Raw genomic sequence first — 13,038 nt, forward strand, 5'->3', positions numbered from 1 at the left:
CTTACACTAAATTTGTAAATACCTTTGTATTTATGAAGACAGGCAGCAACGGTGACAAATATAACAAATTGTTTTACCACTTTACTAAAACCTGTATGCTTGTCGATGTGCTTTACCAAGAACTTTTTCTGTAAGATATATTGTATTTCCTTTGGCTAAGAGAGCTCATTCATAAGAGAGTTGAACATAAAACGTGACGAAAATAGCCGGTAAGGGTGACGAAATCGATTTAAGCAACAAAGTAATATACCAAGGAGACTCTCTCTATCAGCAGTAGGTCCTACCATCGTCTGCATCACATGTAGAGTGCGGTGGTCCTGATTAACACCACGTTGGCATGGAGTTGAGGGCAACCTCCGGCTGTAAAATTGATTGCCTGAGTCGGCTTGGCAGCAGGATTCGGCTGACGTTGTATGGCGGGTGTGAAATGATCAGACCTACGGTATATAATGTCACCCTGGCAGGCGAAGTGTCGTGGAGACGCGGGACAACTCCCATCGACTGGCAGGACCAGGCTAGTTAGCAGCCACTGCGATTCGGAAGGCAACGGCAAACCACCGTCTTGAATTGCTATGAGAATCAATGATGCGATATGAATACATGTACTGATGCTATTCGAGACAACGTAATCGGTAGCGCTGAGTCGTCAACAGCACGAGACTCCCTCGACCATCATCATGCTACCATGCAGCTAAAATCGGAAAAGAGAATAGGCATGGAACGTGAGATCACTGTATCAGGCAGGAAAACTTGCAAACATTGTTCTGGAGATGAAGAGATTGAAGCTGGATGTTCTGGGAATGTCAGAGGTGCGCTGGCCGCAAGCGGGGAAAATAAAGGTGGACGGGTACACCATGGTCTACTCGGGAAACAGAAAGGCACATATAAATGGAGTCGGGATATTGACGTCAAACGAGATTGCGTCTGCAATGGCCGGATTCTACGCCGTTTCAGAAAGGGTGATCGTCTTGAAAGTGAACTCCAAGCCATTCAACTGTAATATCATCCAGCTTTATGCACCTACCAGCGCGTGTACAGAAGATGAAATCGAAGAATTCTACGAAAGTGTCGAGGAGGCATATCGGCAGTGCAAGCCAGGTGAACTAAATATCGTCATAGGGGATATGAACGCCAAAGTTGGACATGGTACAGATGGAACCACGTGCGAGCACGATGTGTTGGGTCCCTATGGGCTGGGAGAGAGGAACGAACGTGGTGAGCGATGGATTCAGTGGTGTATGGTATATCAACAAGTGATTAAGAACACTTGGTTCAAACAGCCGAAACGCCGCCTATACACATGGTGCAGTCCAGGAGATGGAGTGCGTAACCAAATAGATTATATCACCATCAACCGTCGTTTTCATAGCTGGATTACAGCAACGAAGACATACCCTGGGGCAGACTGCGGGAGTGATCATGTTCCAGTGATTTGCAATCTACGGTTAAAGATCAACCGGCCTGCGAAGAGGAATCCATCTCGAAAGCCAAGATGTCGATTTGATCTATTAAGAACGGACCCGGCGGTAGCTGATCAATATAGAAAGCGTGTGGGAGAACTGGCTGAACAAGGAGTCGACATCAGATGAGGCTGAGATATTGAACATGAGGCTGACAGAAGCTTTGGTACAAGCAGCGGAAGAGGTAATACCTGAGCAGCCGAGACAGGCAAAGCGGAAATGGATGACTGTCGATATCCTTCAAATAATGGATCAGAGAAGAAAAGCAAAAAACCATGATGCTGTGTTGTACAAACAGCTGGACCGGGAAGTGCGATACGAGTGCCGAAGGGCAAAGGAGGAATTTTTGAACGCACAATGTGATCACATCCAGAAACTGGAAGAAGAGAAGAAGTATAACGACATGCACAGCTCCATCCAGAAAGTTACTGGAAAGCGGAAAAGGTCAGCTGCCGGCGGTTGCCTGCGAGATAACAGCGGTGAAATTTTGATGGAAAAAACGGCAATATCAGACAGATGGAGAGAGTACATAGGCCAATTATTCGCTGACAATAGAGGTCCGCAGCCTACATATGGGGATGACAATGCAGGAGAACGTCGGATGCTGGAATTCACCAAAGATGAGGTCAGAAATGCGATATGGAAGAGCGCTTCCGGAAAGGCTGCAGGACCGGATGGTATACTGGTAGAGATGCTACAAGCATCAGAAGACGAATTCCTTGACACGGTCACAGAGATGATGAACGCAGTATATCGGGAAGGACATATACCAGACGACTGGTGTAGATCAATCTTCATTGCTCTACCGAAGAAAGCAGGAACTACCAAATGTGAGGAACACCGAACCATCAGTTTGATGAGCCATCTAACCAAGATTCTTGTTCGTTTGCTAATAAACCGGATAAGAGGTCGAACATGCAATGAGATTTCACAGCAGCAATATGGATTTGTTCCAGACAGAGGAACACGGAATGCGATCTTCGTCATTCGCCGCTTGGCAGAAAGAGCTATAGAGAAGCAGCAACATCTGTATGTATGTTTTATCGACTACACGAAGGCGTTTGATAAGGTTAAACATGAAGAATTGTTCAAGACACTCGACAAGCTAGACATTGATGACGAAGATAAAAGGTTGTTGGCAGACCTGTACTGGAGGCAATCAGCTGCGGTACAGCATGATGGAGAAGTTGGTGATTGGCAGGATATTGAGCGAGGTGTGCGACAAGGATGTGTTGGTTCGCCATACATGTTCAACTTATACACCAGGGGCGTCACCAGCTGTTTTTCAAGGGGGGTGCGTTTTGACAGTAAATGTAAACTGTGAGATTTTTTTTTTTAATTGATTTATTGGCTCCTGTGTCATCATGTACATTTATACATACTCTATGTAGATTATTATACATGTGATTGTGTACATACACGAATCTTTCGCTATGAAGGACTATACGGGGGTACATTATGTGACGGTGTGAGTTCCTCGGCGATGATCCATTCCTCTCCTTCAGTGCGGAGGATGTGGGAGGGGGATACCCCCTCCCACGGTAGGAACTTTTTGTAAAAACAAGAGTGTAAAAGTCGCGTTTACAGAGCATAGTGAAAATAAAAATACTATGAAGGACTATTACGGAGGTACATTATGTGACGGTGTGAGATCTTCGGCGAGGGAGCGAAGCAACCGCGCGGGAGAGGGTGTAGGAGGGACTTTTTGTAAAAAGAAAAAAAAAGGAGAATTGCATAACAATTAAATGCGAGCGAGCGGAGCGAGTGAGCTTGAAAATTTTGATATTTTACAATCCCAAACTGCGGTTTGTAGCTATATTTTTTCGCTTCGGAAATGAAGGGGGGCGCATCGGGCGCAACTGCTTACAATTACTAGCAGCAACATGAGGATAATGGCATAACGATTAAATGCGAGCAAGCGGAGCGAGCGAGATTGAAAATTTTGACATTTTACAGTCCAAAAACTGCCGTTTTAGCTCTATATTTTCGCTTTGGAGATTAATGGAGGGGGGGGGGGTGTCGCACCGGACGCAACTGCGCGCAATTACTGGCAGCAACGTCAGGAGAATGGCACAACGATCAAATGCGAGCGAGCGAAGCGAGCGAGCTCGAAAATTTTGGCATTTAACAGTTTAAAAAATGCCGTTTTCAGCTACATTTTTTCGCTTTGAAATTTTAAGGGGGGGGGGGGAGGGGCGCACCGGGCGCAACTGTTGGCAATTACTGGCAGTAACATCAAGAGAATGGCAAAGCGATTAAATGCGAGCGAGCTTGAAAATGTTGACATTTTACATTAAAAAAATTACCGTTTGTAGCTATATTTTTTCGCTTTGGAAATTAAGCAGGGCGCACCGGGCGCAATTGCTGGCAATTACTGGCAACAACATCAGGAGAATAGGATAAAGATTCAAATGCGCCTACCTTGAAAAATTTGACATTTTACGGTCAAAAAACTTCCGTTTGTAGCTATATTTCTTCGCTTTGGAAATTAAGGGGGCGCACAGGGCGCAACTGCTGGCAATTACTGGCAGTAACATCAGGAGAATGGCATAAAATTGAATGCGAGCGAGCAGAACGAGTGAGCTTGAAAATTTTGACACAGTCAAAAAACTGCCGTTTGTAGCTATATTATTTCGTTTTCGAAATCAAGGGGGGGGGGGGGGGAGGTGCCGCACCGGGCAAAACTGCTAGCAATTACTGGCAGCAACATCAGGAGAATGGCATAACGATTATATCGTCTGTATCACTTCAGTCAATCAATTTTCCTTACAACGTTTTTGTTACCCAAGGTTCCGCAATTATGTTTGTTTTTTTTTTCAATTTACTTTGTTTTGATTATGCAACCTTATTCTATGTTACCAAAGAAAGTGAAATGCTTATGTTCTTTTCGAAAATTGAAATAAAGTTTGAATTGAATTGAATTGATTAAAATGCGAGCGAGCGGAGCGAGCGAGCTTGAAAATTTTGACATTTTACAGTCTAAAAACTGCCGTTTATAGCTATTCCTTTTCGCTTTGGAAATCAAGGAGGGGTGGCGCACCGGGCGCAACTGCTGGCATTATTGAATACTGGCAGCAACATCAGGAGAATGGCAAAGCGTTAAAATACGAGCGAGCGGAGCGAGCAAGCGTGAAAATTTTGACATTATACAGTCCAAAAACTGCCGTTTGTATAACTATGTTTTTTTTTTCGCTTTGGAAATTAAGGGGGGGGGGGGGGGCGGTGCGCCACTGGTAGTCAAGGATGTCGGTTTATGTTCATGATTGGGGGAGGTATGACCAGCGAGGGGGCGTCGAAGTGACCAAGCGGGGGAAGGATGTCCAAATTCTGCACTTTAAAGCATCCCCTAGTTGTTTGTGTTTGTGTGTGTGTGTGTTTTATACATGGAAAAGTTGGGAAATAGCCCAGGTCAAGTCTTATTATTGGCAATGCAAGGCTTTTTATATAGACTTTAGTATGTACACAGCAACACACAGTGATCTAGTTTTGATATAACGAAGTGTAAGGTACAGAGGTGTACATTGTACATCACATTGCGCAACATTGCAGCGACTCTTTGCCGTTCGGATGTTCTGAGTACACTGCTCCATCCTGCTTATCATTCGGAATGCCAACCAGGAATCACACATGAATCACAATCTTTTATTCGGCTCCGGGCTTTTTGAACAGTGTTTCACACTATTGATGCCTCTTTAATTATGGTTAAAAGAAATCTTAGAGAAAAAAAAAATAATTTCTTGCTCTCCCTTCAAAAGCAGTTTACCAACCCTTGAATTATACCATTTAGATTTTAAAACAAAAAACAAAAAACAGCGGATTGGGGGGAGGGGGTACGTGCCCCCCCCCCCCCCCCCAGTTACGCCACTGATTGGAGACCTATAACGGGGGAGGGTGTGGGCGGGTTATCTCCCTTCCATGCGACGGAGCTTTTGTATTTTCTGAATTGATAATCCGTTGCACAATGAATGAAATATACCTTACGTATACAGTACGGGCGATAGATGGTAAACACGTGATGTATGTATATAGTATCAGTGCTGCCAGAGCCGGGGTGCGATTGTTTTTGTTTTTTGTTTTTGTTTTGTTTTTGTTTTTGTTTTTGTTTTTTTCCTCCTGGTGCAAAAAAAAAAATAAGAAGAAAAATTAAATAAAAGAACAATTATCTAGCGTCCGGCGTTGACGTCGCTCGCAGACTGAAGCGTTTTTTTTTTTGTTTTTTTTTTGTTTTTTGTTTTGTTTTTAAGGTTCTGAAGGGGGGTGCGTTCGCACCCAGCGCACCCCCCCTGGTGACGCCCATGTACACAGAGTCAATTATGCGACAATTGGACGAATTACCTGGCTTTGCAATCGGAGGCAGTCAACTCACAAACATGAGGTACGCCGATGACACGGTGATTCTAGCTGACAGTGCAGAGAAGTTGCAGGGATTGATGGATGTTGCCTCCAGATAAAGCGAGGAAAAGGGGCTATCGATTAACATCGCGAAATCAGTAACCATGGTCTTCAGCAAAACTGCGCAGCCACCTCGATGTTCGATAATGATAAATGGACAAGAGCTGAAGCAGGTGTCATCTTTCAATTACCTCGGTAGCCTGCTGACTTCAGACAACCGCTCAGAACAAGAAATCAAGCGTAGAATTGGCATTGGAAAGACAGCGTTTCAGAACATGCGCAAGGTGATGACGAACCGCAAATTGTCCATCGCCACAAGGAAACGGTTCTGGAAGACATACATATGGTCAGCTATGACATACGGCGCCGAGACATGGACAGTTAATAAGCCGATGAGACACAGAATAGAAAATTTCGAGATGTGGTGCTACAGGCGAATGTTGAAAATATCGTGGACGGAAAGAAAATCAAACGCAGAAGTACTAGAAATGGTGTCGGCTGAACGTGAGCTGCTCTCGACCATCAGGAAACGCCAGATGCAGTTTTTGGGCCATGTCGTGAGGAAGAGGCAAACTGAACATCTAGTCCTGTCAGGATTTGTGAATGGGAAGAGATCACGTGGACGACAGCGACTCACTTTCCTTTCTGCAATGGCTGGATTAGTCGGCGAGAGAGGATCTACATTGCTGCATTCGTGCGACGATAGAGGGAGATGGCGGAAACATACTGCATCAGTGATCGCCAGCGGGCAGTGACGTCCATGGCAGAACAGAGAGAGAATATACCAAATCCTTACTTCACCCCTTTTGAGTTGCATGCATATAAATATGCCATATCAAGACGTTATCTTCTATAATGGACACATAGGGCAGTTGTAAACACAGGGTGACGAAAAAGAAGAAGCAGGCAACGGTTTCGAAATCGATTTTGCCCACAATATGATATGCTTAGCTCATACATCAAATTGATATATCACTTACCACCCGTTCAGACTGTCCCCCGTGTCCCGGGACATCCCCCGGGGATCCCCCGGTACCCGGGATATCCCCCGGAAAATCGACAGTCTGGACGCTCTGCTCTTCTGTCCCCCGTCTCCCGGTTCTATCCGCCGGGTTTTTCGAAGGAAGAGCGACCTCGTAATCCGAGATCGCACACCTGTTTTAATCACAAGTGCGCATGCGCGATATTTGGTGTCGAGAGAACTGCTTCCGCTCAGGTCGACCATGGTAAACGTAAACAATTTCGTGACTACAGCTCCATCCAGGCCAGTGCAGCGGTGCTTCGATACATGTCATACACCGCGATTTCAGGTTAAAATGGTGACTTTCGCTAATAATAATGTTACAATCATCCGCTGGAAACGTGTCTGCGACGCTTCAAATTGTATAATTATCTCAGTTTAAAACTACTGACAATCTTCATTAGCTAATCAATCCGAGGAATAATACAATCCCACTCTCATTCATCCTCGATGAAGCAAACCCGTTATCAAGTTCGACAATAGGGTGAGTTGTACATGTTTGGAGATCATTTGACAAGTATACTACACGTAGCACTCACAAATGTAACCAATGCATACACATACACCACATGCTAAAAAGACATGTCTATTTGATATCATATACAAAATTGATTTATTTTCATCAATGTCATAGTATGGACAGGGTGTGTTGTACAAGATATGTACAAGTGTACATGATGACAGCTAGATATACTAAGAGACAACACAAGACCATCTGACAGTTTATATTGACCCAAATTCATGAAGGTGGTGTACAACATTTAGACCATGATTTATGTAAATTACTTCTGCATAAATATGTGTGATACAATATTGAGTATGTTGACAGACATCCAAATAAATGCGCATTGATACACGCATGTCAAAGGTATGTGTATTTCACGCCTATTTTTAGACCATGGACTGAATTTAAACCACCTTCATGAATTTGGGCTCTTGAGTTCAGTAACATTAAAAGAGCTTGTAAATGTTTATTTAGTGAATTCGGGCCCATGAGTTCAGTAACATTAAAAGAGCTTGTACATGGTTTTTTTTTCTCTCTCTCTTTCTCTCTTCAATACTTTTTTTCAGTTCATCTTAAATAGACTCAAAGATTGAGAACGTTATTCAAATGAGTAAATATGAATGTTGTGGATAAGTTCTGTCTTTTTTTAAATGTTTCTGAGGTGTTGGAACTAACTGGTACTTTTGAGTTAGGAGGTGATTTTTGAATGTCAAAGCTGGCCAAGGAATCACTAAATCTGGCACAATTACTACTGCACAAAGCTGGATATCTGCACATTCCATGGTTGACAATTTTTACTTTCCCAACAAAAATATCTTTATCATTGTACTGTAAATTTCTTGTTTTGCTATTCACCTCCATGTAGAATCTGGCTTACACAGGACAACTTACTCACAAGGCCCTAATGTCAATGTGTGCATGAATACATCAGCATTATTTTTTTTTTCTTTCAGAACTTACCTGCATGGAATGCAGGTCATACTCAACATCTCCAATTACAGCTCCGTACATGCATCACATTTCTACAGACCACTAGGCACTGAATATGGGACTAGGCTTATAAAACTTTTTGTAGGAATCTTCTTGTATCAGACCTTACCTAATTCCCCCAAATCTGCATTTCAAGAAGAAGTAAAATTACTCATCAAGAACAAACTTGAATCGTTTCTGCTTTCACTCACATATGTCGTACATGATGTCATATGTGGCAATCACACCTAAATGTATTTCTCGGGACACTGTGTGCACTTTCTTTTCACTCTCTCTTAAGTTACATCATTGATAAAGAAATGCTAGAGAACATTTTTAAGACTCAAGTTCAGTCACAGTTAAGACCAAAGTTATCAATAAGCACAGGAAATGATCATCTCTACCCTGTGGTCTTGGACCACCATCTTGTAGTGCCCAGATCTTCCAGACTGAGATGTCACCTTTGTGGACATCACATTCAAACATAACGCAGACTATGTAATGATATGAGACATTGACAATACAACACTAATATCTACACTACTGCGAGACATGTCGCAAGATTTAATCTCGTCTGAGTGGGAACCGCTCTTCCTTGACCCCGTCCTTTGTCAAGACGTGGAGGACGATCCCGTCTCCTGTGTAGATGTCACGCTCCGCCGCAGAGATGAAGACGTCCTTGACCAGGGCTACAGCCTTGTCCAGTGGGATGGGTTCCTTCACCCACCCTTCCTGGTTCTTACCTCCAATCTGATCAGAGGGCAAGAGAGAGACAAAAAATCCGAAAATTTCAAGATGTGTATGCAGGCGACTCCTGTTGCAACAAAGTCCTCTGGACCTGCAGTTTTCTACATTATAACAAAATTTCAATATGACCAAGGGAATTTTGCACCATAGATTGTAAATGCACAAAATTCATCTTACCTGGCAGAGTGCAAAAAATGAAATTACTTGGGGAAAAATTTCTATCTTTACAGTAGGTACATCAGAAAAAGAGACATGGTGCACTCAAAAACTTTAAAACAAGTCACCCAGTTTCACTTTTTTCTAAAATGTTGTATCTGACTAAATTGAAGTTGAGATGAATTATAATGAAACTGAAATGATATTATATCACTGACATATACATACATTTGCACACTCATAACTCTCCTCCATCTATTCAGGTGCAGAATTAGCAGCAGCTTACAAACCGGCAACAAGCTCATCAGGGGTCGCACTTAACTGTTTTTTTTAACTAGCCAGGCGGACTACTTAGAATCAATTTTGACACTGAAGCAATATTTTGGCTAGCCAGACGGACTAGTAACTTCAGAATTTTATGATTTTTAGCTAGTCCGACGCGATTTCGGGTGGCCAATGGCCAGCGGACCATCACTAATTTCGAACCCTGCTCATTCATGTGTAGAGCCAAGACCATAGCTGGGAAGAATGACCAATGCATATATTAATGGAAAATAAAAAGTTAACATGCGCAATACATGTAATAAAGAGTGATTTTCTGATCACCGACCTGATTATCCAAGAGAGGCTGTAGAAGCGCACTGGATGACCCTGCAGCTCGGTAGGTCTCCCTCTCATACGACCCCACAGGATCAAAGCTGTACACACACCCCTTGCCTGGAGGATCACAACCAACAATTATTGTGATTTCACAGTGAAAAAAGCACAGGACATTGAACACATTTGAAGCATCACTTGGCAACTAATCTGTAAACAGAACCGCCTCCTTTGAAGCAAATGTTTGTGGAGCTTCCTCTGTCAGTTGCTATGACACCCAATGAATTGTCTAAAAAGCATGACACCTGTGTGCACAGACTGATGACAAGACATGAGATGCAAGTTGATTGCCCTGCTCAAAGCCCCTAAAAAGTAGTCAAAATGAATGTCCACTTTCCTACATAGTTTTTGAAGTTTTCTAGGTTTTCTAAGATTAAGCTTTACACTCTTAAATGATATATAACTAATCAAAATTGGACCATCCTTACCCATTAAAAAAGTAATTGAAATGAGGAGGTGCAGTGTGATAGAAAAGGGAGAAAAAAAAGGAAAAAGATTAGTCACTGAAGTGTGCAATGCAGAAGTATAAATTTCCCAGTGGTCCAGAAAAACTGCTTTATATCTCTATTTCAGTTTTGTTCTAAGCCATCAAATTTTGACAGTAGGTAATGAAAGGATTACTCTTCCATGCAAGACAAACTTTACGAATTTGAGTCAGTCAACACGAGTGACATATTTTGGTTTATTACATAGAATCCTAATCTGTGACTGTTTGTGGGTTTTGAGCTGGTGGTCACATATGAACTATTGACTTGATTTGATTTTTTTTTTAATAAATTCAATTTTACTGCAATTCTGTAGTGAAATCAAGCATAGTGTAAAATTGCACTTAAATTGATGGAAAGCCTCTAAAAATGTTGCAACAATGACTAATGTGCAACAATGATATCCCTGGTAAGCAATGCACAGGAAATATTGCACTATAAAGCACAAGTAGTCAATATACCTCTCCTCACTATTAAAGATCAGGATTAAGAGGGTAAGGGTAGATAAAATGTATTTACTGTCAACCCTGCTTAAGTCGACCTCGTATAAGTTGAATCATCGACGAAGTCGATGGTTTTTTCTTCAAGTCCTCTTCTCTTTACATTCTATTGATTTTAATCCCACATAAGTCTTAATTTTCTCTGAAGTCAAAGATATTTCTTCAGTTCAAATGGATTTGACTTGGGCAAGGTTGACTGTATATTGCCCTCTCCTTTCTCAATGTATACTGTAAAAGTTTTAATTTTCGTGGTGTTGAAATTTGCGCACATTTCGTGCAATCAAAAACTAGCGCGAAAATAAAAGCACGTGAATATTTTTGCATGCCATATGTTCCAGTAGTTGATGTCTTTATTCCGCAGAATTAAAAACATGCGAAACTCTTCTCATCCAGCCAAGCGCGGAAAATTAGTCGCGCAAAAATATCACTTTTACAGTACTACATTACACACTCTGGGGGTTTTCCACGCAAGAAGTGTAAAAAGATCACCAGGAAAAGGAAGGAATTATCTTTACAAGATATACTGGTGACATGAATCTCACCATCATCATCCAGGCCAGCCAGGATGTTGTAGGTGTAATAGGGGAAGAACCTCCTGTAGTAGAGAATTGTGGATAGCATGGCCGCAATGGCAGACGTCTTCATCTTCTTGTGGTGCTCGTGCTCATACATCTTGGAAAAAAGAAGACCGCAAAAAGAAAAGGAGGGGAAAAAAGATGAGACAGATACAAAAGAAAAAGAAGGCAAGATCATATTGCAGAAGTAGGTGGTTCACATTCCAAACCAGCGTTACTAAACATTGTGAGAGTACACACACTTTATGAAAACTTACATTCTTCTGTATTTGACCATTGACACAGTTCATTTCTCCTTTTTTCCACTTTGCAAGCTCATCTTTTGCTAGTGTTACCAATTTACCTACATACAGTGGACTTCCCTTATAACGAAGTCCTCCAGACTGGCAGTTTTCTTTCCTTATAACGGACCAAATAAACAATTATGAAAAACATAGCACAGATATTCTTGTGGTCTGAATTTTTACTTCGTTGTAACTGGAATTTTGTTATACCTGTATTTGTTATAACAGTAGTGCACAGTATTTATGCTCAAACTTTGTACGTTAATATTTACAAAATTCTGATATTCTGTATATTCCAGTATGTCTAACTCAAGAGACAATGGTTTTACCAGCATACAAGGGGCACATATTGCATAATACAAAAACTGTTTGCCCTTTTTGAGTAATACTGAGAACCACACGTCTTACAGACCTTAAAAACAATTAATGCTCTTCTGTACTGAACATCAATTTCTTCTATAAAACTAGAAATGTCGCTACAGCGACTGGTTATACCCCCGTCAAACATCATTTCATAAGCTTTGGTCAAAACAACATTTGATAAGCTTTGGTCAAAAAACTGAGGAAGTAGTTAAATCCGCAAGATCTTTCCTTGATCTTCTGCCATTAATATGCCGTTACCATGGCAACGTACTTTCGGGTACTGTCGAAAAATGCGTTTTGCACATCTACAACCAAAGGCACATGTCTGTACCAAGTTTCATGGAAATTGGGCAAAAACTGAGGAAGTTGTTTGCAACACAAAATTTTCCATCATTTTGGCTCATAATATGTGAGCTGTTACCATGGCAACATACTTTTTGTCACTGTCAAGAAATGTGTCATGCTGACCTATATCCTAAGACAAACATTCAATATGAATTCCATGAGAATTGGAAGAACACTGATGAAGCAGTTTTGCCATGAAGCATTTTGCCCTATATTTTACCAATAACATGCCGTTACCATGGCAACGCACTTTTTGTCACTGCGGAAATATGTGTCTTGCACATTAACATATTCAGATGAACATCTGTACCTAATTTCATAAAAATTGATCAAAAACTGTGGGAGGAGTTCGCGACGCAAGATTTGTACCCATTTTTGCCCATAATATGCCGTTACCATGGCAACGTACTTTTGGGTACTGTCAAAAAATATGTCTTGCACATCTACAACCCAAGGCACACATCTGTGCCCAGTTTTATGGGAATCGGTTGAAAACTGAGGAAGTAGTTCGCGACGCAAGATTTGTACCCATTTTTGCCCATAATATGCCGTTACCATGGCAACGTACTTTTGGGTACT

General features: G+C 41.8%; 2 protein-coding genes across 2 annotated transcripts; one reads left to right on the plus strand and one right to left on the minus strand.

Annotated features, from left to right (window-relative positions):
* Window positions 1–770: 770 nt before the first annotated feature.
* On the plus strand, window positions 771–1,589 carry LOC139715143 (craniofacial development protein 2-like). The gene has a single exon (XM_071626754.1). The coding sequence runs from the start codon at window positions 771–773 to the stop codon at window positions 1,587–1,589; it is 819 nt and encodes a 272-aa protein (XP_071482855.1).
* Window positions 1,590–8,895: 7,306 nt separating this feature from the next.
* Window positions 8,896–11,564, minus strand: LOC139715142 (proteasome subunit beta type-1-B-like). Its single transcript, XM_071626753.1, has 3 exons — window positions 11,435–11,564; window positions 9,861–9,967; window positions 8,896–9,097 (listed from the first exon to the last, which is right to left on the minus strand). The coding sequence occupies exons 1-3, from the start codon at window positions 11,562–11,564 to the stop codon at window positions 8,912–8,914; spliced, it is 423 nt and encodes a 140-aa protein (XP_071482854.1). The 3' UTR covers window positions 8,896–8,911.
* Window positions 11,565–13,038: the final 1,474 nt, after the last annotated feature.

This window comes from Diadema antillarum, unplaced genomic scaffold, assembly GCF_040938485.1.
Source record: "Diadema antillarum isolate AM-2024a unplaced genomic scaffold, OU_Dant_1.0 seq00002918_RagTag, whole genome shotgun sequence".
Classification (NCBI taxonomy): domain Eukaryota; kingdom Metazoa; phylum Echinodermata; class Echinoidea; order Diadematoida; family Diadematidae; genus Diadema; species Diadema antillarum.